General features: G+C 41.2%; 1 protein-coding gene across 1 annotated transcript; it reads right to left on the bottom strand.

Annotated features, from left to right (window-relative positions):
- Positions 1 to 1,859: 1,859 nt before the first annotated feature.
- Positions 1,860 to 20,441, bottom strand: LOC306821635 (mothers against decapentaplegic homolog 6-like). The gene is made up of 4 exons (XM_079340176.1): positions 19,028 to 20,441; positions 17,326 to 17,379; positions 16,840 to 16,917; positions 1,860 to 2,793 (listed from the first exon to the last, which is right to left on the bottom strand). The coding sequence occupies exons 1-4, from the start codon at positions 19,767 to 19,769 to the stop codon at positions 2,156 to 2,158; spliced, it is 1,512 nt and encodes a 503-aa protein (XP_079196302.1). The 5' UTR covers positions 19,770 to 20,441; the 3' UTR covers positions 1,860 to 2,155.
- Between the last annotated feature and the right edge of the window lie 5,640 nt (positions 20,442 to 26,081).

Consider the following 26,081-nt stretch of genomic DNA (forward strand, 5'->3'; position numbering starts at 1 on the left):
AGGGGTATATGGGAATGCCCTGAGCTTTTATTGAAGGGTTTTATTCAGATCTGTTTGTTGTTATGTACACAATGAAAGTTTAGACCTAAGTTTCTGTACTTACAGTTCACAAATATGACTGTTCTCTGCATCCACAATGTAAAATACTCAAAACATTGACGATTTTTAGATTTAAACTGCTGCATACTGTGAAACTGGAGACATTTTTGAATGCACGAGTCCTCCATTTTCCTTCAGCAGTACTGCAACTTTGTAATCAGCCCCCCTTTACTTTTACAGCTAAAGTTAATTACAGGTTTCAGCCAGCAGCCTGCAGAAGTTCAGGGTCAAAACAAAAATGCCTGACTGCCTGTGCTAAGCCATTTCTGCTGCTGCTTTGTCTTTCAAACACACGTCTGAAGAAATGTTTTCTAACTGCTTACATCTCTTCAACTTATTGCCCAAATATGAGTTTCCATAAATAACTGTGCTGTTGAAAGAGTCAAACAGGATGCCATTACATTGTAAACACAGAACTTTCTCCTACCAGAGCTGGTTTGGGCCTGAGTACCCTGCTGTGGTTTGTTGTGTAATCTCTCAGTTATGCACTTTATTTTCTTACCACTGGCACTGTGACGCCTTTTGCCGTTTTCCATCGCCCTGGACCCTTTTTAATAAGGCCAAACAGATAGTTAAAACATCACTATGATTTATAAAGTTGGAGTATAATTTAAAAAAAAAAAAAAAAAGAGTAGTAATGAAACTTATGGACTGCTTATGGACCCACACACACAAACTAGAAAGCATTTGGAGATGAAAGTTCCTTTTTGACCTGTTGGGAAAGCTTATAATTTCCTCTCATTGTCTGCCTCGGAGCTTTCTGTGTATGTGATCACATGGCCCTGCACTGACTAACCCTAGATGTACATGATCTGACTGTGTCTTGCTTGAAATATGCATTCATTAACTATAATCGTTGTGAAACACAACAAGCTTTGCCAAAACTTTAAGAACTGAAAATGCACTTAATTTTTCTTTGGCCTATACTCACCACTGAGACAAAATCATTTAGTTATCAACAAAATGCTCTTTAATTCTCAAAGCTAGTTATGTAGATCAGTTTGTTCCACGGAGTGAGGAGTGTTACTGTAATTAAGAGTTGCCCTGATTTCCTCCATTTTTCAGTTTCAGAAAATTGTCTGCAAAAGAAATCCACTATCCAAAATCTGACGTTACATTTTCTTTTTGAAAGCTAAAGATCTGATTCAGCTTAGCAATGTTTAACCTGGTTAACTTTGTTTAGAAGTTGAAAGAAATGATCACAGTTACTAACTGAACTAAAAACATAGTCAGCTGACACCAGGAGAAAGATCAAGAAGGCCATCCACATCAAAAAGTAGAGGCCATGCTTGATGATCTTGTCTCTATATTCCAGCACCTGTTATCACTTGAGCGGTGTTTCACACCATAAGCCGAGAGACTCTGAGATGCAGTTAAAAGCTCCAGAGAGCATCAAAAGTCAGACATTTGAACTTCAATTATTTTGTCACACAGCCAAAGTTTTAACAGACAACAACAACTCTGGTGTTTAAGTCGATCGTCTTGTGTCACGTAATAAAAATCCTGTTGAAGTGTTGTTTTAAACTGCTTCTATATCTGAAATATTATTAAATTAGCAAAATCATTTAACATGATAAGTATCCATGACATCAGAAGCCACTGCCAGAAATCAGTAAGCCGATTGTTAAACTGAGATCAGTTTCAAACAGCTAGCCTGGATCCTTCCAAGTGTTAAAGAAATAACGTTACAGCACCAGTAAGAACCTGAGACCACCACAGGAACCTTCATTTAATACAAATACTTTATTGACAATGTGTGTATGGCATACTCTTTGATGGAATTGCAAAATCATGAGATTGTAAACCAGGTTATGTCTTGTGTTTACAGTTTGTTTGTAAAATGACAGAGAACTGTAATGCATATACAGAATGAAAAGTGCATACTCTTGTTCCTTTTTTTATTTCGTCCATACACATTACATAAATAATTGCATTGTAAAAATGACTTAAGTATTTACATGTATAATATATTTTATATAATATATAAATCTTATATTAAATCTAGGTAGATTACAATAAGGATCCTGGGTAAGGAGACTGTGAGTGTGTCTGTGTGCTATCTGTGGTTGAGCAGCACCTCCAGCCAGCACGGACAGGAGGTGATGAACTGTCTGGAGTAGCACGGGCCCCATCCTTTAGCAAAACTGATGCGAACACTGTGGGGGTCCCAGGGCCCCTCCTGGCTCTCAGGCTTCACGCCATGCGAGGCCATCCAGCTGGAGCGTTCATAGTCAAACACCTTGAGGGAAAAGCCTGGCATCACCCTCCTCACGCTCAGCCCTCGAGCGCTCGGTGGATCCAGAGTGGGCGAGTGGACGAACACGGGGTGCAGGCTGCGATTGTACACCCACGCTCCATCTGACTCCTGGCTCAGCACGATGCCGTAGCCGATTTTACTGCGTATCTGTTGTACACTGCTGCTGCTGTTATTCCCTCCACTTCCATGGCTTGGATGTCCATAAAGACTTGATGTGCCGTGGCTGCCAGGGTCGTCACGGCGACTGTGGTAGGCGTTGGCGTGGAGCTGGCCCAGGCAGAGGCCTGTGCCCTGAGGTAGGTCATAGAAGATGTTGAGCGACGGCTCGTAGGCGGGATAAAGGCGGCCCACGCGCGTGCGCTGCTCCCAGTAGGCGACGCTGCACCAGTGAGAGCGATGTCTGCCGGAGGTGGAGGAGCCGAGGGAGGTACCAGTGTCTGAGGAGAAAGAGAGAGGTGGAGGTATTAGTGTTTGCTTTGGTAAGTGCACTAATTTTTTACGACAGTAATTCCCCTTGAAAGGAGGAGAATGATGTTGTGTTAAGGGGGGAGGAGGAAGGGAGGATGGGAGAGGAAGTCTTTATGAGAGCTGGAGCCAAATGTTTGGATGCTCATTCTTTCACTGTTTGCACAAGAGGTGTAAAGTCCACCCATAGAGAGAATTTGGTGGAATCCAAAAACAATGCAGGGACCTGAAATATTGACAACTATAACTGTGCTGTTTTTATAAAGGAGCTGAAGTGAAATGCATATTCAAACCATTTTCTCTTTCCCAAATGTTCTTGTTTATAATGTTGTAATTCCTTGTATTCCTTGAATTGCCCCCCAGGGACAAAATAAAGTTTTATTTTTTATTTGAATTTGTAATCTTTTAATGTCTTTGTTTCTACGTGAAGCCCTTTAGGCTGCATGTTTGGATAAAAGGTTCTTAATGTATGAAGTTCAGTTGAGTTGATTGTGACCCTTTTGGCTGTATGGAGGCGTCTGCATTCAGCATGTTTCTTCTCATTACCCATTTCCCCCCTTAACTTGTCACTCATGAGAATATTTTGAGAAGTGGCCTAAAGCTGCCAACACTAAACAGGCCACTTCCTCCTCTGACATCCCTCATCATCTCCCTACACAACACCCCTTCAGGTCCGGAGGTAAAGAGAAGGTAGAGAGCAGCAGAGAGGGCGAGTGAGGAGGGGGCGAGGAGGGAGAGGAAAGCATTCAGCTCTCTGTCAACCTAGCGCAAGCCCATGAACCCTTGACCCCTCAGCCCTCATGCTATCAGCTCACATTAACTCCCACACAGAGTGATGCCATTATTTTGCTCCAGAGACTCTATTGACACAGAGGATTTAAAGACCCATGTGCCTGTGGCCCCATTCCTTTCATTTTCCAGCGCGCAGCACCCCCTCTTCATCCAACAGCGGCAGGGATGGCCACAGACCTGCTCCCATTAGCAAGCTGCTTTTGGGTGAAACCAGCTCCAAGATTAGGCTAGGTGTGTTATGTTTGCACAGCGGCCATTTTTGTTTCAGGGGGTTGGGGTAGGGGGAGGGAGGAGGAGAAGGAGATTTGTGTTGAGCGTTTGTACATGAATACAAGCAAATACACACTCGATGATGAGACAGGGCCTCACACAAGCGCAAGGACACACACAAATTGGGCTTTCTGATCCAAACAGTATGACTATAACACACTCGCGCAAACACACGCAAAATTGCACTTCTCATCTGAGGCCCACGTGTGTCATTAGTGAATTCCAGGCTGGCAACTCCTGCGGTCTAGAGTTTTTACAGCTCTCCAATAAGAGAGCAGACTGCTCAGCTAGCAGGATCTCTCTCTCTTTCGCTCTCTCTCTCTCTCTCTCTCTCTTTCCTTGTCCCTCACACTCACATAAACAGAATCACACACACACACACACACACACACACACACACCAAACACTTTTTTACAAGCCCTGCTCTTCCCTGTAATAAGTCAACACAAACATGTCTGGGGAAACACAGGCGGACTTTATGAGCTCATGATCAAATTAATTCCCAAGACATAAAACAAACTGGGACTTTTTTGGGGGGTTTTTAGACAGAGTACACTTTCAATCTTTATCACATAACAAGTGCTGCTGCAACGAGTAAGGACTTTGTGTTCATACATCTATAGAATCTTTAGATCAAGAATAAGATGCGTTTCTGTTCATGCACAACATTTAGTGAAGAAATGTACTGGATCCAAAAAGTTGCATATTCTTCCTTTAATACATAACATTTTGTATTCACGTTTTGCGCTGCTTCACTGGGATTTTAATGTATCTCTACGTCTCTAAACTTTCAAGAAATAACAAGCGACAAAATGGGCCCTTATATCTTAAAAGTAACAGCTAAACATCGGCCAATGTAACATGCTGATGATGTCTATATCTAAATGAGTAAGTACAAAAACAAATACATTTTGATGCTTCATAAGCAGATCATTTTACTTATTGCAAAAACATTCAGGCCTGATTCTTATCTGTCCTACAACTAGAACTTTAACTGGACTTGTCAGGTGAAAGTGGCTTATAGTAAGAGTAATGATATTATTTATTTTTTAACAAGAAATTACACACACCTGCTCATGTTTTTAGTTTTTGTTGTGCATGTGTGAGATGAAAAAAAGACCAGACGTTTCTGTGAACACATTGATTGATTGAGATGAACCGATATGCTATGATGTTAAAGAAATAGTCAATCATGATTTCCAGCAGTGTTTGACAGTGCGAGTGGTACAGCACGACATGTGTAATGTTTTTGGCACAGTCTTCAGTGTCATCACGCTCAGTCTGGCTAGCATCCAGCTGAAGGTATCATAAGCTTGTGTTAGAATGACGAGAGAGAGCAGGGAAGAAGGGAGGGAGGGAGGGAGGAAGGAGCTGGTGGGCGCCCGACTTCTTCAATGGAATTTGTAAAGACGGGTTCAGACTGGAGGTTATCAGCGTGTTTATGTTCGAGCGGAGGAAGTCAGAAAAAAAAATGTGTGTGTGTGTGTTTGCTCGCCTGCATCTGTACGTGAGGGCTGGCAGCAATTACAGCATCCTGCAAGCTATTAAGCAAACCACCATTTAACAGCTCTGTTTACCAATTAGATAAGTAGCCTTTGTTGTTTCATTTCATAATCACTGTCCTTTAGTGCCAATCTCTTCCAAACGTCCCCTTCACTTCACTGCTGTTTGTATTCAAGGTCTCAGTAAAGGTGCGAAGGCAAGCAAAAAATAAAACCAAAAACGAGCTGAAAAACAATCTAAATCCTCTTTACCTTTTAATGTATGGAAACATTTTGTGTTAAGGTTAACACAAAACAATCAAAGTTAAGAGGTCAGAAGGTCAGTTTCCTGGCCGCTCCCAATAGACCGTCAACGTGGACTTCAAACAACAACAGTTCTACTCATCTTTCCCTTCTTTTTTCTTATTTCACAACTTCTTTCAAACTATTAAATACCTATTTGGACATTTGAGGAAACATTGGTGTTTTGCTGAGAGCTAGACTGTCAATGGCTTAATTAGAAACAGGGGTAAATGGCACACCTGCCTCCGTCCAAACCACAGACTGGTATAACATTTGGGATCTCACCCATTGGTTACTGAAGCACACTTTTGAGGCCTAAATATGGCGGTCGCCATCAACCTAAAGCAACAAGCAAAAAGGTTAAGTTGAGGCGAGCCTTGAGCCTCCTGGCAAACAGCTACAAAATGCCAGCTTGTGATCTTATCAGTCCAACACAAGTTATGCATAAATCCTGTCACTGATGACATCCAAGTGGTTGTTAAACAATAAAACACCTGAGTTTGTGGCTTGGTCCAAACTTAAAAAAAATCTACAAATTACACTTATGAAGCTCATTAAATAACATGGTAAAAACTGTGCAAACTAAATACATCTATGTAACTTTATTTATTAACCAGAAGTAACAGTGCTGGACTCTGGCACTTTTTCTTATATAAAACACACAAGGCAGAGGATATTCAGTTACCTTTAAAGGATGATATGTCCACCTTCAAACTGTCTAACTCGCTCTTTCTACCTCAACTAGTTGCTACTTGAAGCTTCATATGCAACGGAAAAACATAAATTGTCATTTATCTTCTCATTTACATTTTAGGCCAAAAAAAAACCTAATCTGGGTGTGTCAAAGAAGGCAACATTTTACTCTAAATTACAGACTTTCATGCTGACCAGCTTCCTTCTGGTAACCTGCACAGAGAGGAAGAAAGTTGGGGCAAAAAGAGGGAAGTAAAGGAGTAAAAAAAGGGGGAGACTGGGTAAAAGAGGGAGCGGGAAAATAAGAGGGAAAGAACCTGCCAAGCATAACCAGCATCCACGGAAAAAATGAAGAGAGAAAGAGACTGTGAGAAAGAGAGAGGAGGGAGGGAGACCCTCGTCTTTCATCCAGTGCCAAGGATTAGATTCCCCTCCAGTTATTAGACTCTTCCACTGTGCTGAAAGAAGAGGGTGGGTTGGGGAGAGCGAGAAGAGAGGGAGGGAATATAGGGGGGACAGAGCAACAACAGGGCAGGATAGAATTCAGTTAGTGACCATTGTTGAGCTGCTTTGTTTTGATTCCTCAAATTTCAACCAAAAGTTTTAAAGTAGAAGGAAAGCAAAATAAAAAGGGGGGGATAAACAAAACACCCCTCTCTCACTGCAAATGGTATGCTCTGTGTTGTTTGAGACAACTATCATTACAGGGCAACTTCAATCCAGCAAGCCACATTTAAGCTGGCGTCTTGACTATCTCTGCCATCAGAGTGCTGCGTTATCACCAGACATGGGCTTTAAAGACCAACACAACGGGGCTCTCGCTCACAAACATACACATTCTTGCGCGCGCGCACACACACACACACACACACACACACACACACACACACACACACACACACACACACACACACACACACACACACACACACACACACACACACACACACACACACTCTTTCCTTCTCCATTTTTTTCCTATTGTAAAGTAGAACTTGTGATGTAGCCTGTTGTAGAGTGCAACAACAAATCCTTCTCTGCTACTGCCTACCACCAATCCATTATTCGATACAAACACAAATCCACATTTCTTTGACTTTCAGGCCAATCCAGAAACAGGAAAGTTACTGCGTGTCCCGGTAAAATTCCTGGGAGGACGTGCTCGGTGGAAGGCAGTTCAGAAAGCTCCTCTAAGAGGAAGAGAGAAAGTAACCAGCTTCCTGCGTTTCTGCTGCTACTTCAAAGTGCCAGACGACGTCAGGCCAAGAATGTCCCAGGTTTGCATACATCATTGTTACATCCTGGACAAACTCTGCTGTCATGTTTTAAAACATCCATCAGCATACCGAGTTCATGCTGTCAATGTGGAGAAAAACCCCTCCAGCTTCATCATTACTGCAAAGATAATGTAATGTTAGCAACGTTTAGTTACGCTTGAACACTTCAATGAAGGCTGTTGTTCTTAGTTTACTTAATGGTTTCTTTTTTACTAATTGAGAATTAGTCTCAGATGATATAAAGTGCATGTATTAAATTGATTATGGAGGTTTGTTGACGTTTCATCTGCTGTACTATTTTTTCTCCTTGTGTGTTGTGTCTTTATGTACTGTTGATTCAACAGTACATACAGACAAAAAGATGACTATCATCCAACACAAAAGAAAGACGTTTAAAAACATTCAAATGAAGCATGTTTCTGTCCATATTTAACTTTTTTCTGCAGATTGTTCACTTCTATAAGTCAACTGTGTCTAGTGGAAAGGACAAACCACATTTACACCACTGGTGTTTTGTTGACGTTCAGTTTTTCTGTTCACAACTCCATTAAAACCTGAAAACAGCCTTTGTCTGGATTCATTTCGCAAAAACAAGCTTGCAATTGAACACTGTGAATTTTGTAATCAGTAAAGGAATTCAAAGACAACTGGAGGTAAACTGAAGAACAAAAAACGTAACTCTTTTAAATGTCTTTGTCTTTAGCCGTCTTTAGCTCGATGAGCAGAAAATAGTATTCAGGTGATTCAGTTTCTGGGCCTGCTTCTTTGCTTTCTCGAGGTGGACAAAAACAATGAAGCTCAATTTATCTGAGTAAAAAAGACAGACAGACTGATCTTGTTTCATTTTTAGGGCTCTCAATCTTTCAAGAGTTCAGTTTCAGTGCCTTTTTTTTGCATCTGTTTTAGTGCTTCTTCAACAACAGAGCAGGGGAGGGTGGGACTGAAACCTGAATTATACGTCTTCTGTACATTAAAGTGTCAAAGCAGCTACAGAATGAGGTGATTCATTGTTCGGCACGTAGGCTTTGTGTCTTCACTGTTGTTGAACCTGTGTTGAAGTAGATCGTTTGATCGTTTGTCGTGCATTCCTGCAATACCTTATCGTGTTCATTTGTGAAAGCGGGGAGAAAACAATCACATCAAAGTCAAAGTTTGCACTGGAAATACCTTTACCAGATAAGGGTGAGCTAATCGTCTGAGTGTTTTGGATAATTATATTGTCCTCACTATCAACAATCACAGTTCACTGTCAATATTGTGTGGCTACATTTGCCAAGAGGTGCAGAAATTATCCATTTGTAGCCACAGAGTGACATCAATCAACTGGTTCAGGTATCAAGATGCCCCATTGCAGCTGCAGGAACAACTGGCTTTTAGTTTTACACACTTGAAATTAAGTTTGGATTTAAGTTTTAAAAGAAAGACACAAGTAGGCACAGAGGAGCAGAGCTCTGCAGTTGACAGGCCTCCCCTCCCAACACATTCCTGGACAGGCCCTCTTCCTCGACACTTCCTCCCCCCGCTCAGCCAGTTACAGGGGTCAAGTTGACAAGTCTCTCATTGAGTCCTCACGTGGTTCCACTATATGGCCTTCACTCCTCACAACATAATTACACACACTCAGCCATGGAATAGATCCAATTGTTCCACTATGAATTATGAAATTCCTTTTCCAAACTCAATATGGGAGAATTATCTGAATGTGAAACTGCACGAATACAATGCACAATCACTAAACATAACTCACAATGACATAAAGAATTTGAGACATGCAGTCATTTCGTGGCTCCGTGTTAGATATGTACTTGATAGGAAGTTCAAACATATCTTGCATCTGCACATTTATGATGTCTGACTTGCATCAAATGTGCTTTCATTCTGGGGTCAAACGACATAAACAGAAATTCTTTCACATTCTGAACAAAAATACAGGACGCTTGTGAGATGATAAAGTGAATCTGATGGAAAAAGTCCAATATTTACACTCTTTGGGTTACTCTGTTTTAGTCTGAAGAAGCTTAGAAGGCAAAGCTCTTTCTCTGAGCTTCTAATTACCTTTCTATGTTTAGCATAGAAGCTAACATAAGTGAGTCGTTGCCTGCAGGAAGTGTAAACAAGCTTTTTTGTTTGCAGGAATCAGGTTGGAACAGGTTAGAAATAAAAGCACTAAAGAGGTGAAATGATCCCCAAAAGTCAAGTCCCGAGCAATTTAACTTGAGCTTGAGATGCTGCAGAGAGAGCTGAGGGGGAATCCCAGAGTCTGCTGATCACTACAAGCGACCCCTACCATATGACACAGAGTCATTCAATGAGCAGTTAACAAGATACATTAAGTAAGTGCAGCTTCACTTTCAGACAAAGTGTATGCATATCAGTTCATAGGCATAGCTTTTGGCTCTGCTAGCATGGGACTTTCTGTTTCAAAAACATATAGTTTAAAATACATTCATATTTAGAGGAAAATATTTTGCATTGAGCAACTTAATAGATTTACAACGATGATAACTCAGCTGAGAGGTGTCAAACTTTGTAATAATCCAAGATGCAGTTATGAGTTGGCAGCTTTAAGATTGCTTATTGAAAGTTAAAAGAATAAAAGAGCACGTTTGTGCATTAAAAACATGGCAGTAAATCCCTCCTCAGAGTCCGATAGTAACAACACACTTCATAAAATTGTTCTTTCTCATCAGAACAGGCAGCTACATCATTTACTAACTACTCCTTAAAATGTTTCATCTTTCATTCTTCACTCAGTGTTGCATTCAGAGCTCGCAGCACAGGCGACAGTTTCCTAAATCTCCCAGAGTCAGAGTCTGTCGACATCTGCAAAGAATCTTTAGGTTCAGCAGCATGGCAGGATTCCATTAAAAGCCAAATTGCGGGTTGGCAAAAACTCTGAGGGAACAACGGAAAGCCAAAGCCAGTCCTGTAATTTAAACCTTATTTTAAATTGTGATGGCCTGACTACATGGCCTGAAAAGAGAGGGAGCGATAAAAAGAGAGAAAGAGGAGAAGAGACAGAAAAATGTGTGTACAACAAAAACACTAGAGGCTACAAGGGTAGAAGCTAGGTTAACATTGAAACACACAAGAACAATTAAGACTACAAGAAATGAAAGAAAAGACGAGAGGACGAAAAAAGGCTGAGGAAAGTTTAGGAAAGCATGACTGTGTTTTCTCAGAATACAAGTGAATCTCTCCGCAATGATTGCTGCTGATGTGTAAAACTTCCTGAATGCATGACGATCGAGAGGTCGAAGGCTGTCCATTCAATGTCACTTCTTATAAAATGTCTGATATTGTAAATCTCTGGATAATTCTGAATCATACTAAGGGTAATCTCTAACATATAAAGCAGCGTATCTACCCAGATGAAATGTATGCAGAAACTTTAAAAAATTAAAATACATAAAAATGCAACCTGCAAAAATATCTAAATGTTTTTCTTTAAATGCATTTTGTTCCGTCATTTGTTCTGAGCACCTTAGATGCCTTTAAGTTCTTCCAGGACAAGAAATGAAATAATTTTTTTGGTGAGGCTTTTTATTGGAGAGATAGTATAGTGGATAGAGTTGGAAATCTAGGAGAGAGAGAGAGGGGGGAGAACAACCTGTGGGAAAGAAGCCATAGGTCGGATTCCAACCTGTGCCACCACTGCTCAACCAGCGGCCAAGAATTTGCATTTTGACAGATTGGGAGGCAGCTTCAAGCTACAATCACTGTGTATCCATGGAAAAAGATCCATAACAGCATTTTAGTCTCAACAGTCAAGTCTTGTCAGCTCTGTTTACAGCTGTTTGTTTTAACATGTGATGACATATCACAAGAGGATGACGACGCAGCTAAATATTTATTCTCATTCTTTCTTCATTCGTTGATGACGCCGTGTTGTTAGTGACCAGAGTATTCCAACAACAAAACCTTCATAAGGGTTCACAAAAATATGTATCCCAGAAATGCAGAAGGTCCTCACATACTTAAGATTAATCTACTTCTAAAAGATAGAAACATCGTTCCTCTCAGCTTCCCCAAAGAAAAATAAATCTTAAAACATTCAACCACCTCATATGTTTTCTTTGTTAATGATGTGATTCATTTCTGGTGAATAGATTAATGTTTGTGACAGTAGAGGGAGTTTCATTTGTTTGTGAATTTTGACAATTGGGATTCTAATCTTGATCTGTTATCTCTTTTGGTTTAGTAAATACATCTTGCATCAGAGACTTTCTGATTTTATACAACAGTTATTTTCCTGATTATGCTTTAAAGACAAACATAATATATGTCTATATTGTAGCTAGGGTCAACATCTTTTGGCAATGAAGGAAGCATTAATTGGATTTAGACACCACCTGAGTCACAGGTTAGTGTTGACATTGAAATGTTGAAAATCGAAAAAGGCTGTGTTCTGTATTTATCTTATTTAAGACAAATATAAGTGTATTGAAGCTGTAGTCTTTCCTTTAAAGTTAACTCCTAGAGGTTCAATAATGTGGTGGTCACTATCAGAATATATTGTATCACTATATTAGGTTTTTCTCAGTAAAACAAACAAATCTTATTAGTTTTATGACAGTTAAGATACAACAATTGAGTGGGTTTTCTTATTATTTTGATCGCCAAAGAAGCTTAGGAGGGTCTACTTTTCTTTGAAACACATTTGCTGTAGTATATAAGCTAGAATAAAAAAAACAACCTCTTGGAGATAGCTTCAAAACCAGTGTTCACATTCTGGCTTTTAACCTAAAATAAATTAATAATCCAAAGCAACTAACAGACTTCATAGATAAATGACCACACTGAGAATTTATGGTTTTGTTATGCATCTTCTGCTGCATTCCCACCCTGAAAAGGAGGCATGATGGAAAATATTTAAGGAAATGGCAAATGGTTAATGGGCCAGCACTTGATGTTGAATTCCATAGTCTAATGTGTCTCAGTCAGGCATAAGAGCAAGTGTTGTACGTGTGCCAGCAAACAGGCTGGAGGTTCAGGTCACTGAAAGGACCCTGCCAGACTAAGACGGATAGATTCACTCCGAACACAGCAAAACGCGGTTGTTTACTTTCTGCCTTGCATGATTTTCACATCTCAGGACTGTGAAAGTATTAAAAGGTGGGTTCTTTGTAAAAATGTTCATGCTTCTGTGAGTCAAATCCTTACGAGAGACTGGTAGAGTAGGTATTTTCCAAAACCTTGTCCAACTGTGTGAACCAGGACTGACCAGGAAAAGCTTCACACTCCCAGAACTAAACTCACTAAAACAGCACACTGCTCTCAAACTCTTAAAACTGTCGACCACTCTGCCAAGAATGTCGGCTCCGCTACGTGTTTCTTAAGTATTAACGGCGATATGTTCAAACATGTATCAGATGTCACTCTCCAGAGTCAGACCCCCTTATCCCCCCCCCCCCCCCCCCCTCCCACGTCTTTCACTCTGAGACCCCTCTCCCCCTCACCTACCCAATTTCCCAACATTCCTGGGCTGTGCCCCATCAGTCAAAGGGCCGATTCATGGGGTTAATGCTGCAGCCAGTGCAGACAGGGCTTTGAGACAGGATGTTTGGCTGATACCTCGCTCTGCTTAAGCAAACAAGCCACCAAAATATGATTACTGAGGGCAGAGAGGGAGCAGTCTTCTTGTCTTACTTCAATGTGTCCAAGCCATGCTAATGTCCATTAAGTGTCATTGCTCTACTTGTTTCCACATGTTTGGAAGCCCCAGACTAATGACAACAAGGTGGACAAACGTCTGACGAGCACAGTGATGTCACTTGCAAAATCAATGATGCTGTACAACTATTCAATTCAGTGAAAGGCACGAAAAATCCAAATGATGGAATAAAGAAAGCTCGATGGTTTTAGAAACACTAGAAAAACCAGGATAGTTGAATGATCATTGCACACCAGAAGCAAAAGTAAGGAAACAACTTTCATATTTAAATTTCAATATGATAAAGTAAGCATCATGGGGTGATTAAAGGTTCCCTTTTTTATTTCATATTTCAAACTATACTGTAGGTTTTACCAGCTTTGACTTCATCCCATACTGACTGCAAATATGAGCATCAGTAATCAGTTTCTTTATTTGGGGGGGAAGAGATTCGGGAAAGGAGTCACAGACCGGACTTGAACAATTACAGCGGTTTCCCGTTAAAAATCGTGACCCTCCTCTAAAGGTGATACAGGATTTCAGAGCGGACAGCAAAATGAACTACTGCTAGCTTGTTCCCAGATTACCCATAAAGGTCTATTTTTCGCCACAACAGAGGTACTTGATCATTTAACTTGATAAAAATGCTGATTTAGGGGGTTTCTCTTTAAACATCAGTGTTTTCCAAAGCCCTACTGAGAAGCTTCAAGGCTGGGAGCTGAGCAGCTAAAGTTTTGTATTTATTAGACAAAATTGATGAAATGATTGGATCAACAAACTCTGAGTCTCCAAAAGCCTTAAATATCAGGCACAAACTAGCAAAAAGTGCAAATGATCGAATGAAGTGCAAAGCCAACTCAAGCTTTTTAAAAAATGCATTATGTAAAAAAAAGGTTAATACGCTCATATACAGCAGACATCTCGTTTTAGTTATGCATCAATTATAATGGAAAAAAAAACAAAACAAAAAAAAGAACCTATCCTTCCTTAAAATGAATCGCGTGATTGGTAAACTGTGTTTACCCGTGTGTGTGTGTGTGTGTGTGTGTGTGTGTGTGTGTTTATCCTGATAGAACCCCTATGTGAGTGCTCTGAGACGATCTTATCACGGAGTCAGACAGAAATTCCTCCCTCTCTGCCTCCCTGTCTCACACGCACACACACGCACACACACACAACAAACAGTTACACACGTACACACACACACAACAAACAGTTACACACACACACACACACACACCAACTGACAATATGCAGCTGAATGACACGTTTTGTTGGAGTCACAGAGGGACGATCTTAGTAGATTTTAGTCTCCTAAACTTCCAGTAGACATTTTCCTTTTCAAAGCGAGACTGTAATCTGCGGTTTAAAGGGAACATTAACTGATTGAATGATAAAAGAGGCCAGGGCAAAGGTATGTATGGACCACACCCTGCTGCAGCCCTTTTTCTCCCCTTAAAGCTAGAATACATAGCTGGTTTAAAAGGAATAAAAAAAGATTCTGAAGTGGCAGGGAACATGTTCAATGCTTATATTTGTTCCAAAGAAAACATCACAGGCTTTAGATGATCTGCCAAAGGATCACCTGCACAAAAAAGGTTCATTTACACTCTATAAAGAGCTAACAAACATCAAGGACTTTTATAAGCTGCAAACAATTCTTAGATACACGCTTCATGTTCAGCTTATTTCCTGTTATTAAAGCTGTTGTAGCTCAAAAAGAACGAGCTATTTAACCTGTAAAAATCTTCCACAAAAGCTACGTGCAGAGTTTTTTTTTCCACACAGCTTCTGTTTTGCCAAGTCTATGTGCTGCTCGTGCTCCTGGCTTGAGCTCCACTTCTCGGCTCCAGCATTCTGGTGTTGGGGGCAGGGGATCAGAGACCACACACACGCACACAAACACAAGCTGCTTACAGACTATGGATCTGCAACATCCCCATAACCGAGATCCGCCATCATTACGCTCTTGTACTTGAACAATGCATCTGTAAGAGAGTAGTTTTGTTGTCCAAGTGTGTGAATTCACATTGCATTACGATATTGCGAATGCCAGGAAGGGGGCAGGAGAGGCACGGCGTGTGATCAGACAACAGGAGATCACACAGCAGGAGCTCCAAATACACAAGCACACACACTGTTCTGTTTCTGCATCACAAGCTCCGACGCTACATATTGCCAGCTCGTTCCACCGACTATGCCTCTGTTAGTATTGCAGATCGGGGTGGAAGACTTTGCCCCACCATTCCACAACTGTGCTGTACATTTTGCATGCGAGGGGTATCAAGGATGTAAATGGCAGTCCATAAGCGCCAACACTCAGAATCCCATCAGAGTCTTAAAATCACAAGCTACTTGATTGACCTTGTGGGGTTGATTGGGCAGACTTTGGAGGAATTTTGGACAACGTAACGCTTTGAGACATTGCTTATAAGTGCAAAAAGCCTTTTAGAAATTAGGCGTGAAAAAACTGTTAAAACACAAATAGCTAATACAAATGCCCAGAAAACACAATCAATTTTTCATAATAATCATCAAACGTTAAAAAAAAAAATCAAGTTAATCTTTCAACACGATATAAAAACAAAACAGTCGTTTTAACTGGAGCTCTGGTGCCTCTTCAGAAAGATCTGTGACACTACATCTACACTGTACACATACTTTATAGGTGCCTATTCACCTTTCATCACCTTCCATAAGTGAGCCCAGGGAGGCTTGATCGAGTGGGTTTGTGGGTTTCTTCTAACGCTACGAGGACCTCTCCACCCGACCCCAGCACGTAAACAAATAAAGCTCCAGTTTCATCATCTAGAGGGGGCTGTTTCCTGTCCAAAGGCAGCCCTAAGCCCCCCTCCTTTCCACATATACACACACAAAACTCTACACCTCCGCCTCATCAGAGCCGCTCGGCTCCCCCGCCCCCAAAATGCCAGTCTCTTTCCACTGCTCAATTGCCGAGAGGAATGGAGGGATTTGAGGGAAGAAAGAGGGAAAGAGGGGGATGGGTGGTTGCAGAGGCATAGGGGATTGGGAGTATGCACAGGGATCTTATTGCAGCTTCATCCCAGTGAAATATTTTGCTGTGTAGAAGAGGGAGAGAGAGACTTTGGAAAGAGAGACAGAGAGGCTACACTGCTGTGGCATCTAGATGGTGAGAGACCCCAGACCCCCGCCGAGTCCTCCATGACTCTTTGACAAAAGAAGCTTTATGCAGGGGAGTTTATGGTTGTCTTAACAGCCTTTGAAAATAGGAAGGAAAGCAGAACATAATAACACAAGTAAATGTAATTTACCCTTTTATGAAAACAATTAGAGATGATGCACGCTATGAGTGAGTGTGTGTGTGTGTGTGTGTGTGTGTGTGTGTGTTTGGTCTCTTAGTGCAAACACATTTATGCAACTCAAAAAACTTTTTCCATTAGAGCTTCCAAACTTATTTGTTCATTTTTCAGGGAAACAAATGCACTTTCAACATCTGAACCCTGCAGGAAAAAACTTCTGACTGAACACAGTCTTCATACTCCTAAAGTCACGATGAAAGCAACTCACCTGTGTATTCTCTTGGCATAATGTGAGGCGGATTGGAAGACAGAGGGGGCACAGTTTCAGTGTAAGACAGAGACGAGTCTGGTAAAAGACGAAGCAAAAACAAAGTAAAAGAGTGAGATATAAATCCAATACTCAACAACTTTTTACTCAGGATAGAAGTCCGAATAGTCTGTGATTATTGCTTTTGTTATTCGCACTAGAATCACAAATATTTATTGATTTGGAGTTGTTGGCAGGAAAAGCGAATGCTGCTTCCATTTTAACACAGCCCCAAAAACTGCGGCCTGACTGCCTTTTTGCAAGAATAAAGCCTTTCAATTAAAAAGTCTAGATGTCATGATCATGAAGGCGTGTGTCTGTTTCAACACAAGCAGCTTTTCAAACATTATCTCTGTTTTCAGTCTAAAAATATAAGGGTGACGACAACCTCTGTGTCATTAAATTTTACTGGTTTTATGTGTGGAGGCCATTCTTCCCCAAACTCACCCAGTGGCTTATTTTCTTCTGAACGGGACAGAGAGTACGGGGGAGGAGGCGATTCTGGAAATACAAGAAAAATCAAGGTTTAATTAGAGGCTGTATGCTGTTAATCCCAAATTACAAACTGAGCCACATAACTGCAGCATGAAACAATCCAAAACTGAGACTCGCTGTACAAGCTGTGTGTTTTCCCAAGTGAAATGCGCATTTGACACCTTTTTGTTATCATGTGACGCAAAGTGCCAAGTCCTGTCCTGAACTGAAAATTAAATGTTGACTTAAATCATACCTTAATTAAATAATGATGTCTTCTCTTTTCGGTTGATGATGAGCATGGATTGTACACTTTTTTGTTGTAGAAAATTGCAGTTCAACTGCCTTTAATGAAATACCAAAATCAAAAACCTTCAGACTCTCTGAGAATTCTCCTTTGTCATCTCGTCTGAAAAGTGATTACATAGGCATCGTAAAAAATAAAGGTTACAGAACTCCTGACAGCAATCAATCTTTTTACTTGCTGGCGTGACTTTGTAAATGAGAATCTTATTTTTGAGAATAAAAATACCTTTTGTATTGTCACATTTGAGCATATCTTTACCTTTGTAAACAGTTGACAGTTTTTGAATTTAGTATTTTACAAACTTTTGAGCCATGCGTAATCTGCAGAGCAAAATAAAAAGTTTTTACCCAGCTTCGACAGACATTCTGCTGGTGAAACGCTTGAAGAATTTGCACCTCAATGTATGAAAATATCTATGTTTTCTTCTGAAGTCCAAAGCTAACCTGCAAGTCATCAATCACAGACGGTGTATATTCTATTTCAGAGGAGACATCGTCATTCACACAGACTCTGAGGAGGACTTCAGTGTAAAAGCAGGCCAGTAAACACAGTAAAACTGCTGCTGCTGGGATAGTCCCCTCAGTCCACAGTGGACCTGCTTTGTGGCTGCGGCCCCTTTAAGAGCAGAGCCAGTAATTGCCGGAGTCCTCAGTCAGTCAGATACCCAGCGAGTCAGTCTGGCGCCAGCACTATGCAAACTGTATATTATCGGCACTCCTTCGCCTAAATAACAAGAGGAGGACCTCCTTGTCAGAGAAAAAAGAGCCTGAGTGCAACTTGAGAGCGGCCTACAATTGGATGATGTAGGATGCAGCAAAGTTTTGCGCAAATTTAAGTCAAGTGTGTAATGTGTTAGGAATGTGGAGAGAAATCAAAGTAACGTTCCAAGCTTGGTCTGAAAATATTAAAGTGTAGGGCAGGGAGAAAAACATGAGAAAAAAGTCCATGGAATTTATTCTCCAGAGGTTTAGGTGTTTAATTTGGTGCTTTTATATTATTACTATTCAGTTTACGGCTGAATCTAAGATGACCTCATTAGGGATAATTGTCGTAAAATAAATAAGTTATTAGAGGTTTTCTAAGTAATGGTGTTGTGTGAAACTTAAATCAGGACAAGGAACCTCTTTTGTACAAGCTTTGGGCAAAACCTGCATGTGGATCCAATGGGGTTCCTAAGGTATAGTCTCGGGGGCCCCCATTAAGATTACTTAATTTCAGAGCTGCTACGTTTTCAGGGAAGAATCACATTAGTTTATGTACTTCTTTAAGCAGCTCTTACTCCAACATCTGATCAATTAAAAGAACTGTTCTTAAGGGTAAGGGCCTCTTCTACCCCACCCCCCTCCCCAACAATGTTGTGGTCCTCACCTGGCCCACACAAGCGGCTGTAGTGGTAGGGGTTGCAGCAAACTTTTGTGCCGTCCGCTGCTGCAAAGCTCTGGCAGTGGCTGAGTGTTTTGAGCCGTGCTGAGAGCGGCATGTCGCTCCAGCGGTACACCTTACACAGGAGAGACTGTGGAGAGACGTGATGAGCCCCGAGCCGCAGCTCAGAGCTCGGCACCATGACGCACTCACTGTTTATCCCCCCTCTGGCCTCCACAGCCTTCAGCAGCGCGTCCAGAGATCTCTCTTTTAGTCTTTTTAAGAACGCATGAGCGGTGCTCGCCAGTTCCTCCTCCAGTCCCGCTTGTCTCGGTGCGCACTGACAGGGGCCCCCTCCGTCTTTTCTCGGGGCCAAATACGGGCTCCGAGGTCTAAGATCCCATTCCCCAAACAAACAACACGTCACCGTCCCACTGTCGCCCTCCTGTCCTCGCCGGGAGCTTCTTTGCTCCGGCACGCACATGGCACCCTGGTCATCGTCAGGCTGCTCCTCTTCCTCCCTCTCCACGCTCTCGGTCAGCTCTCCAGCTTCCCCCGTAAGTCCCGGAGCGGTGTCAGTCTGTGTCACCGACCGCTGCTCGCGTCTGTGGAGCTTTCCTGAGTGTATGCCACACGGTCCGGTCCGTCCTCCCTCACCTCTTCTGCCTCCATCCCGCCCGTCGCTCTCGGTGACCAGACGGCTTCTCCAGAGTCGCCGTACAAGACCTGAGCGTCTCGACTTGAACATACGACAACTTAGACAGTTTTGAATGCGTCCTGTCGGTCCCGTCCGGGTCCCGGGAGATGCCACATCGATTTACACTCTTCTCTGCGCAAGACTAGAGATGTGTGCACGGTGCGCACAACATGCGCAGCCGGTGTTGACCGCTCCGTGGATCACCCGCTGCATTAGAAAGAAACACTCAACTATGCGCCGCGTTAAACATCATTAAAAGTCTGCAGAAGGAGCAGGCTCCGCTCAGTCACTGATCAGGGACCTGCTGTCGCCAACTCAATTAAGCCACAACTTTTGCAAGACTTGTCGCACAGCCTTCAACTCCGCAACACTCTGGAGATCCCGCACACAATCCACAAACCATAGTTAAACCTTCGGGAGAAGTTTCAGTTTACATTCACAAAAACACTATTAGAAACAGAAATCCAAAACTTTGCCAGTTTCTCCTCCAGCCTTCTGCACCCCTCGATCCGTAAAATCCTGCTTTCACCCCGAAATAAATCCTCAGAACACTGGAATTCCGATGATTTCTGTCGCTGTTCTGGAAGAAATAATCCCGCTGCAGAGTCCTGGGATAAAGCAGAGATGTACTGGGGCTTCAGTGCCAAACTCCGGGACGGATTCCGTGCTGTGAAGTTGTTTTAAAGAGAGCTAGAATTACTCCACTCTCCACTCCCCTCAAAGTCCTCTTCTGACACACACACACTCACATGTACACACACAAACTCACACAGCAACACGCACACATGCTCCTGCACACACACAACAGTCAAGTCAGACGTACTAAAACCAGACCAATTCGCGAAGGCCCTTCAAAATAAAAGTTTAAAAATGAACACAAGCTACATTTGTTTGCTGAGGCAACTTGTCGATAAAGAATCAATAAATAAGGAAATACTTTTAACGTGGAAGCAAATCACAAAGGGATTTTTTAAATGTATATTTCAGTATTTCAATATAGATGTTCAACGCGCACTACAGACAAGGCTGCCAAAAAAATGGCAGATGGAAGTATGGTTATCTAGTTTTTTTCACAACTCTATATTTCACTGTTATAGGTCTATTTGTATTAGTATTTTGAAGCACAATTATATATATATATATATATATATATATATATATATATTATAAAGTTTTATAACCAACACATCAATCGATATTTTAGTTCTTTGAGAATGGTCTTCTTCATGTTTGACTACTTTCAAAGTTGTGAAATTTTTTAAACTTTTTGTACACGTTTGTCTATCATGCATGCATGCATTTTTGTTTGCCTATGGGACTTGACTTGGTATTGAAACATGTACCAATATAATTTGAATCTTACTTGGGTTTAATGATAACACTATAAAAGTGACAATAGTTTAAGTAAATCAAAGGTGAATTGTTCATTTATAGAAGTCCAAGATTCAAAGTTACAACAGGAGCAACGTTCGTTTAATAGAAAAGATTAGATGGTATCAAGATTACTTAAAAACATCAACGTTTTATGTAGTACTTTTATTTTGAAATTCACACCACTGGTGTCATTTCCGTGTAAGTCTGGCTGCCTTGACTCTCTCTCACACACTATCTCTCTCTCTCGCTCTCTCTCTTGCGGGGCCCCAGAGGAAAGCTCTGGAGCCATTGGTTGATTCCCGCCATCATGTGCCAGTCTAGACACTTTGGCGGCTGCTGGGAGCCGCACTGATTGTTGCGCAAACACGGTTTGGTTTCAAGTTTCCCAACTCTTAAAGACGCAACATCCTTCACTGCTCTGCTTTGCTCTTGAACTGGAAATGTCCTGCAGCGTGGTGATCGCTGCAGAAAAGATGGTAATAGATACATAAACACAAACTATAAGTGCCTTTTTGTGTGCGTTTACAGACTACAAAAATGTTCTCTGGAAAAAAAACAAACCCTACAACACACATAGGATTTATTGTGTATATCGTTCAAGATGAACATGAACGAATCTTTTTTGCTGAAATTTGAGTGAAAATATATGTATTATATTTTATAGATATATTTTGAATCAAGTAAAAATGCTGTTCACTAAATAAAAATAGTTTAATATAGCATATGCATAAATTTGTTAAAAAAATGAATAATATACCTTTAACTTTAATAAAGTAATAAATGAAAGATTCCCCTTCAAAGAGATATGACAGCACAATGAAGCATCACATTCTAATCTAATTATTTTCTTCAGATTCAAACCACTTAGTATGTTTTATTTTAAGTTCCAAGATGTAATGGGGAAAATACTTTTAAAGCAGCAATTAATAGAAAAATTGAAACCGTTTAAAAACTGAACATTTCAAAAATATTTACCTGTCGTGTTTGACCTGAGCTGTAAACTATAACACAACACGTTCACTTGTACATCAAAAAGTGTATTGTATTGTAAACAAACAGTTTTCACTGTGCCCTGCTTTTATAGTGTATGTTTCCTTACAAAGGGTGCAGGTCAGGCAGAGTAGAGGGATCAGTCTATGGATTCTGTTCTCAAGCTAATTTCTGTTCTTGTGCAAGACACTGAATCCCAAATCAGGTCAAGTGAGCACTGTATTAATGCAACCTTAATTATTTCAGCTTTAGTTTCCAAGATGAACTGCAAACAGTGAGCATGCACCCAGTTGAAAGAGGATCCTGTTGAGCATCAGGAGTGAAGAGCATGGGAGGCAGATGGAGGGTAAACAGGGGCATCCCCCAGGTTTCATCACGCCAGTCTTTCACTGACCGTCTCTGTGTCAACACGACTGCCTCCACCACTGTCTGTGACTGGCATTTTACAGCTCCAATAAAGAGCTTTATTTCCAAGAGGATGTTGCTGCTGTAAGATCAGCACAGATTTCCTGCCAGGGAAGAGACAAAATGACCCAAACTTTACTTGAGTTTAAGAGATTTTGTGGGGGGGGGGGAGAGCGAGAGACAGCGAGAGGGAGAGGGGTTCACTGGGCACCTGTGTAACTCAATCAGATGCAGAGAGGGAAGTGTTTTCAAATACCTTTATCCAAGTAAAATGTTTCAGTGGCCACACCACTGGGTCACATGATTTATTAATATGATGAATCATATTTTTTTGTTATCAGGTAAATCACAGATTTATAGAAGATTCAGTCGCATTAAACAATCAAAATTTAGCTGATATCTCCTGTTGCAACTTAGTTGTCCTTATGTTGATCCCTTATTACTGGAGTCATTTTTGGTGCCAATTGAAAAAAAAGGTTCACATGAAGTCATTAACGTCACACCAGAGAACACACAAACACATAAATCAAAGTGTGTGTAATGCATTCCTGGAGTCAACACTCGGTTACAGATCATGTCTTCAAAGTTAAATCACAGCAGGTTTATTACCCGGTTCAGGTGGGGCTGGAGAGCTGGTTGCTGGGTTTTTTTCTAATTCTGATTTTAGTGCTGTATTTAGCACTTAAAATCATAGTCTGCACGACAAATATCACGATAGAGACACTTTCATATGAAGCAGGCCTTATCATGAGAATTGAGACAACTGAATTAACTTTGGGAACTACTTTTTGTCATCTGCCCTTTGGTAAGACAAATTCACCAGGAAAACGTTGTAATAACTGAAACTGTCCAACCCAAAGTCCAACCAAGTGCCAAATGACATGAGTCAGAAAACACGGCAATAACTTGGGCAATATTTCCATGCTATAACATCCTACTCCTCTCAAACATCCGGTATGAACTCTTAAACAACTATAAATACAGTTGACATACGCATGCATTCAAAGGCTAACATCCAGAGTTAAGAATAGCCATACCCTAATTCCTGTTTACGCACTTCTTTCATTCGGGAACAAGGATATGGTGTTAATTTAAAAAATGCTTCATGTCATTTGTATACTTAGTATTTGTATATTTTTTGTATTACAGCAACACCATTTCAGCACCTTGTTGAAAATACAGGTGCAAGTAGGTTGGAGATAATGATAATCAAGTTCCCTTAAATGACCTGAATGTACAGTCAATGGTCAGGGAACTGTTGAGTCTGCATAGTGTTAACTCTTGGAGGACAAACTGGGGGGGCAGACCTGAGAGAAACTTGACTGAAAAGCAAGAGTCTGTGCAGCCGCAACATTACTTGAATTACAAGTTCAGTGATTACTAATGTATACAGTTTGGAATGATTCATGAAACCAAAATAAAAAATAAAAATAGTTTAAGAAGAATCAAATCTGATGTGAAGCTCTGTTAGAAAAAAGGTGGTATAGTTAGGCTCATCACACAGTGCAAAAAAACAGCAGTCTGAGGAAGAAGATATGCCAGACACTTTGTCGTGGCATTTGAGCAAGTATACAGGCATATCTACTTTCTCAAGCTGTGTTTGAGAAAACACTTTGGACATCTTGTGTCTTATTAAGATCCAGCAGAGAGGTGCAAAGAAATGAGAAACAAGATCAGAAACAGGCTAAAGGTGCATAAAACTTCAATCAGGCCTCCCATCAGTCTCTGAACAGGACGAAGATGAAAAACATCCTATAGACAGGAACGTCCTCAGAGTCAGAGAGCTGGCTGTAAACAAGCAAACTGCTTGGGGCCCCCAACCAGTAGGGGGCCCCCAAGGGCTCACAAAACCACAGGTGCAGCCCAAAATGTGCACATTTTGCAATAACAGTATAGGGAAACCTCCCGAAGGGTGCCCCCATTTAAAAGCATTCAGACTTGGAGCCTTGTTAAGCAGTGCATGCATTATTACAGTGAAAACTAAAATGTGTCAATGAAAGTCAACTTAGAAAAATGAAGAGGAATTATCAGTCTACAGGAGAGAAAAAAAGAAAAAAAGGGGAAAGGGAGTAAGCATCGGAACAATGGCAGACATGATGGTGATAAATGTAGGTTAAAGTCCGCCCAATTATTTTTTGCCTGGGGCCCCTACACTGCTCAGAGTCTTTGACTTCTTCACCACCTGGATCATTCTCATACATTTTCTGATAAGGATAATCTTTATTGATCCCCCAATGGGGGAAATTTGGGTATCACAACAGCTAAAAAACCCCCAGTAAAACAGGGAATATAAACAGCATCAAATAGCAAAAAGGAAAAAAGAACAGCTATGAGCCAGTTTACATTAATTAATAAAAGTAAAACTTTTCAGATAATAGTTATATTTAACTTTGTTTTTTGGAACTACTTTCTCTTTGCACTGCATTACAGAAGAATGATCAGATTTGTAAACGTATACATGTTTAAAGACCTTGCTGTTAATTTTTCATTCAAACTATTTCTACCGAACAAATAGTCCCTATAAAAACTTTCAACAGCATGTCTGTGTGTGGATTTCTGGAGAGATGTTGATTGTAAAATGTAATATCCAAATGCAATGAGCACAATTAGCACAATTATTTTCACTCTACTTGGATTTAAATGGAAGCTAAATGAGATTTCCACAACTTCAACTTAACCTATGATTGTAAAACAGTTAATTGTTTTGTGTGTGGGTACACAGACCATTTCAAAAATGTTGTGTTGGTTCAGCATTTACTTCTGACGCCATGTAAAAGCCTCCTGGCTCCTTGTGTGTTGGTGATAAGGTGTGGGTGTGTATTGTGAGTGTGGGAAGAGGGGGGAGTTGTTGAATAAAGGTTGGTGGGAGAGTAGACAGGGTGTCCGGCACCAAACCACCTCCTAAAATAAACTCAGTCTCTGTGTCTGTGCAGTGGCAGACCCGCGGCTCCCACGGCTCCAGCAGCAGTAGCAGGAGCAGCAGTAGCAGGAGCAGAGAGGAGTCTGGGGCCAGGCTGCCTGTCACAGGAACAACATGTCATCAGCTTCATCGCTCCCCTAATGGCACTCTTCTTGACCAGAGACATGGCAGACAGTGTGTTGCCCCACCAAGGCGGCAGTTTACTCTGCACTCACACATACACGTACACAAACACACACACACACACACACGTGCGTACATAAACATTCATGCACGCACATACACTATCGCTGTCCACTCCCAGCCACTTACAGGCCAGCACTAGAGAGACTAGGAGGCCCCCTTATGAAAACATGCAGGGGTGCTAGAGATAATGTCTAGCCAGACCTCTGGACTCACGCCAGACTGCCCTCTTAATCTGAGTTCTAGAGGAGTCTCTGCTCAGGAACACAGCCAAGGGTCAGTAACATTAGCGAGCCAAAATACTTATCTGTTTGAAGCTGATCGTGACTTAAAGAGTAGTTCAACATTTTGGGAATTACTTATTCCCTTTTGGCAGATACCTGAATAAAAAATGTGTTCCTTTCTCATATAGTGTCAGTAGCAAGTTAGTTTAACACAAATATGTGAACTGAGGAGATGTCTAGCTCAGTTCCATAGAAAAAGAAATTACA

Source organism: Symphodus melops (genome assembly GCF_947650265.1).
Source record: "Symphodus melops genome assembly, chromosome: 3".
NCBI classification, from domain to species: Eukaryota; Metazoa; Chordata; class Actinopteri; order Labriformes; family Labridae; genus Symphodus; species Symphodus melops.